Consider the following 5,234-nt stretch of genomic DNA (forward strand, 5'->3'; position numbering starts at 1 on the left):
AGTGTCACCCAGATGAGGATGGGTTCCCTTCTGAGCCTGGTTCCTCTCAAGGTTTCTTCCTCTGATAATCTCAGGGAGTTTCTCCTCAACACCGTCATCTCAGGCTTCTCATTAGGGATAAAATAAAAATCTTTAAACTTTAGCATTTTTTCTGTTTCTGTATTTCTGTAAAGCTGCTTTGAGACAATCTCCAGTTTTGAAAGCGCTATAGAAATAAAGTAAATTGAATTAAAGAAGAAGCTGTATAGAACTTTATATTCGTATACTTATCTTTTTTTGTAAAGCTGCTTTGATACAATGCCCAAGGCGCTAAACAAATAAACTGAATTGAATTGAATTATACTTCATATTATTTCTTATCAATATAAACTCACATCACCATAAAGAAGATCATTAATCGGATTTTATTTGAAAGTTTTAATCACAGTTCATTTAATAGAGCACTACAGTGTTCAGTGTCTAAACCCATTACACACACACACACAATTCACATCATCACTGGACATGACCTTTATAATGAGCAGAGAGAGAGAGAGAGAGAGAGAGAGACAGAGACAGATGAAGTAAGGTGAACACTAGACCAGAAGAAACAGGAGATGAAGTCTTTAATTGCTCGGCTCGTTAAGGGTTAATGTTCCTAATGATTAGAGCTGATTACTGCGTGATTAGATTATTATAATAACAGAATACAATTTACAGTAGAAGATAATATACCTGTTTAATTCAGATTCTTTATTATTGCTTATTTAAAATAAGTAGTTATGCTCTCTACATAACCTGTGGTTATAAGGCACCGTGGTCACTTCGGTGCTTTAACATTAATATAATAAGAATATGAATAATAATAATAAAATATAACCTGTCAGAATCATTTAATTGATAAAAGGCACTTATTCCTCCCTCTGATGGAGGTGTTTAATAATCTCTACTGTCCTGGAGTTTATAAGGCTTTATAAAGGTTTATAAATGTTCATAGTAAAGAGCAGCATTTGTGTTTATTTAAGTATTTCTGTTTTAATAAATAAATTAACACTTTATAAAGAAGAATACATTTTGAACAAGAATTCCTTAGTTCCCACCCAGTGCTGTGTCATGTTTTAGAATCGTTCAAAAATATGTTCATAAAGGAGTTATGGAGCATTATGAAGGGTTATAAGAGAGAGAGAGAGAGAGAGAGAGAGAGAAAGAGAGAGAGAGAAAGAGAGAGAGAGAGAGCTTTATCCTGAGGAAGCATGTTAGTGTTTGACCCGACAACACACAAGAGTCTCCAGATCTCACAGTAATAACCTGAGTGGGCGTGGCAGGCATAGTTGAGGGCGTGGTCATGACCTCATATGTGCTAATTTTGATATCAGAGTCATTAGATGAAGCTTTTTATCAGTTTTGATTCCACAGAATTTTATCCTCAGCTTATTCACAGGACAACAAAATGCTCTACAATAAAATCCTGCTTTAATAGCGCAGGTTATTAATGCTTTATTACAAACATAACCTTTATCATTTCATTAGGGCTTTTCACACTTGAATTGTTAACCCCATTTTAAAAAATGCTGTAAGAATAATACCATCTCATCACTCCAGTCTCCTCATCACTCCAGTTCACACGCTTTCCATCTTTTGACATTTTCTTACTTTTCTCTCACCAGCTGCTGTCAGTGTTGACTTCCAGCCCAAATGCAGATTAAAACCATATAATTAAAAGGTCAACACTACATATTATACTTTATTGTAAAGTTCGTTTGAATGGAAAGTTAATAAAATATCATGTTTATAGTCAAAAATAAAAACCCACCAGTTGCATAAAAAACCAGCCTAAATTCTAACCCGCCCAATGAATTTTTTCCGGTTAGACGTAACCGAAAGTAGCCCAATTGGGTGGGAACTCGCACAATCTGGCAACACTGTCTGCTGTTTACATGATGCACGTTTCCTGTTACGGATGTGACATGAGCCTCGCTGCTCAATTTCTGATTGGCTGTCAAACACTGCTCTGTTTCACATTGAACAAACTTAGCACTGCAATGTGGGGTTAACACGGCAAATGCAGTGCTAACCCTGCTCCGGAGCAGGGTTTCATAACCCCGGGTAAAGCGCTCTCAGATTACAGGTGTGAAACGTCTTGTTACCCGGGGTTAAAAGCGGTGTTTAGAATGAAGATAACCCGGGGTTAAGCGCAGTGTGAAAAGCCCTTTTATGTCTTTAATGACTTTCTTATTTCCTGTTTCTCAGATGTACTTCCTGTCATTGCCCCTCCCCCACCATGTTGGCTGTGATGTCACGCCCTAACTGCTTGGTTCCTGTAGCTCTGATGAGCCTCGATGATCTCGCTCACTACAGACGGGTCGTCCAGCGTGGAGACATCCCCAAGACTGTCCAGCTCCCCCATGGCCACCTTCCGGAGAATTCTCCTCATGATCTTTCCCGAGCGAGTCTTTGGAAGACGCTTCACCACCTGACATGCCGAGACACGAAACAGCACAAGGTCAACATCCAGAACATCTACTACATCTTCACCAATACACACACTGGTCCTGATCTCTACACATCTCCAGCACTTAAATTCACCACAGTTTCTTCAGTTCCTCTGTAGGGACCCTTAAAGAGAGAGAGAGAGATCACACACACACACACACACACACACACACACACACACACACAGCCCTGTTTGTCTTAAGATCTAAATAATTATATTTATTTATATTTTATTATATTTATGTTCCTATGTTTCTGTGTTCCTGGAGACTCAGTGTTCTCAGTAATGTTCATAAAGCATACTGACACTGAAATAGAGAGAGAGAGAGAGAGAGACAGAGAGAGAGAGACAGACAGACAGAGAGAGAGAGAGAGAGACAGAGAGAGGGGGGGGCAGAGAGAGAGAGAGAGAGAGAGAGAGAGAGACAGAGAGAGAGGGGGAAAGAGAGAGAGAGAGAGACAGAGAGAGAGGGGGAAAGAGACAGGGAGAGAGACAGAGCGAGACAGAGAGAGAGAGAGAGAGAGAGAGAGACAGAGAGAGAGGGGGGGGCAGAGAGAGAGAGAGAGAGAGACTTGACTTTTACGATCCTTTATTTACACCAGTCACATTATACAGTAAAGTCTGAGTGACTCAGCAGATAAATAAATAAACAGAAAGATGAAATAATAAATATATAAATATTATTAAAACCCATTTAAAAAAAATTAGGGAGATTTTTTTAAAACAAAAATTTGCACTTTGAAATGTTTGAGTGTAAAAGAATATTAAAGAACAGTTCACCATCATCAGTAAAACAGATAATACTCTTATATCACCATTTCAGTGTAAAAGTGTTTAGATCTTTCATAGATTTATAAAAATTAAACTCAACTCTAACTGGAGCTTTCACTAAAGCTCTGAATACAGCAGTGGGACTGATCACTCGTCTCTTCTCCACTTGGTTTTTGAGAGTTATGTAGATGGACATTTTCGCTTCACCTACAATAAAGTTGATCAGTTCCCATTTCTGTTTTTTTGTTTGTTGGTATCCAGCACCAAAAATAAAACGTACCTGAGTCCACTTTTCACCACTTTTCACCAAACAGATTAAAAATTGTATCCAGCAGCTCAAACAGAGGGTTAAGTCTTTTACATTCTGAGTAACAGTGAAACACGGTTTCTGTTTCGTTACAGAAGGGACACGTCTTTAAAACATCAGAATTCAGTTTAGAAATTAAAGCATTGACCCCCACTGCACCATGTAAAATTCTCCGCTGTAGGTCACCAGCTCTTTTCCTAATCGGCATTTTATAAAACACCCTCCATACCGGCTTAATGTCATCTAGAACCCCGAGTGTCTTCCTCCACACTGTATCCACCCGCCTGTCAAGTTGTCTTTAATTCATCACCTTTACACAACATTTGTAAATTTCTTTCCCTTTTGCTTCATAAATTGGTAAAACATGTTCTTTTTCTGCATCAAGATAAATGCCCTCATATCCATTTAGGTTGGGTAAAAGCTCAAGTTCAGGAAAGGGGTCACCTTCGTCTGGTGTTTCTGTTCCATCATGATATTCCTTTTTCAGGTTCAGCTGATCCTCTGACAGTTTTTTAATCCATCTTTTTATGATGTCGTCTGCATGCCGTAGTGACCTCAGGCCGAGTTCCTCTGCCGCCGCTCTCGTGTCCTTGAACTCTGGGCCTGCAGTGTCCACTAGTCTCTTGAGTGTTGTGAACTTTTTTGATTATGTGATGCGTGTGATACCTGGTGAACTGTCCTTAATGTCCATATGTCCTCCTCCAACTAAAGGCTCTTCTAGGAGCCAGTGCAGAGAGACGGCAGGGCCGTGAGATCCACGTTTAAACAGAGTCCATGCTTTAAAAACACTTTTATAAAAATTAGACATGTTAGAAACATTTAAAACAGTTGGGTCCATTAAAAATAAGGTGCGATCGTAATCAAAGTCTTTAACTCTTCTTAAAATAAAACTAGTGATATTTCCCCAAACCAGGAATTCAGAGCAAGACAAGTATTTCTGTATGGTCTGAAAACGGAAGGTTGTGGTTCTACTTCTGACATCCACCAGTCCTTGACCTCCTTCTTCTTTGGGGAGAAATAAAACACTCTTTGGAACCCAGTGCAGTTTATCCCACACAAAATTAACCAGTAGAGCTTGCACCTTCTCAATCAACCCAGTAGGGGGCTCTAGGCAAGCTAGGCGATGCCACAGCATTGATGCCACTAGGTTATTAACCAATAGTACCCTCCCCCTGAGGGACATATTTGGTTTAAGCCATTCCCATTTTTTTTGTTTACCTTCGATTTTTTCTTTGATCCCTTCCCAGTTTTTCTTTTCTTCATTTAAGTAAATGCCCAGGTATTTAAATTCTCCTTTTTACCATTCTAGCCCACCTGGTAACTTCAGCAAACCTTGGGACCAGTTTCCTATTGCTATCGCTTCGCTTTTTTTCCCAGTTGGATTTAGAGGAAGACACCAGACCAAAATCAAAAACCACCTTTTCTAAAATCTCAATTTCAGTTTGATTTTGTACTAAAATCATGACATCATCAGCATAGGCAGATAAAACATGTGGAACAGTAAAACCAGGTACAGTAAAACCATTTGTCTGTGTAAAAAAGGTTCAATCGATAGAGTGTATAACAAACCTGATAAAGAACACCCTTGTCTTATTCCCCTCTGTACCTTAAAAGGAGCACTTAACCCTCCGTTGATCTTGAGTACACTTTCCACATCCTGGTACATCACCTTCATCATTGCTA

General features: G+C 39.1%; 1 protein-coding gene across 1 annotated transcript in view; it reads right to left on the minus strand.

The window, feature by feature from the left end:
* Positions 1-388: 388 nt before the first annotated feature.
* The window catches only part of acss1 (acyl-CoA synthetase short chain family member 1), a 67,390-nt gene continuing 62,544 nt past the window's right edge, over positions 389-5,234 (minus strand). The window contains exon 14 of the mRNA XM_058398844.1: positions 389-2,452. Within this exon, the coding sequence (XP_058254827.1) occupies positions 2,276-2,452 (177 nt within the window). The 3' untranslated portion in view covers positions 389-2,275. The remainder of the gene's footprint in view (positions 2,453-5,234) is intronic.

Source organism: Hemibagrus wyckioides, linkage group LG09, assembly GCF_019097595.1.
Source record: "Hemibagrus wyckioides isolate EC202008001 linkage group LG09, SWU_Hwy_1.0, whole genome shotgun sequence".
Classification (NCBI taxonomy): Eukaryota; Metazoa; Chordata; class Actinopteri; order Siluriformes; family Bagridae; genus Hemibagrus; species Hemibagrus wyckioides.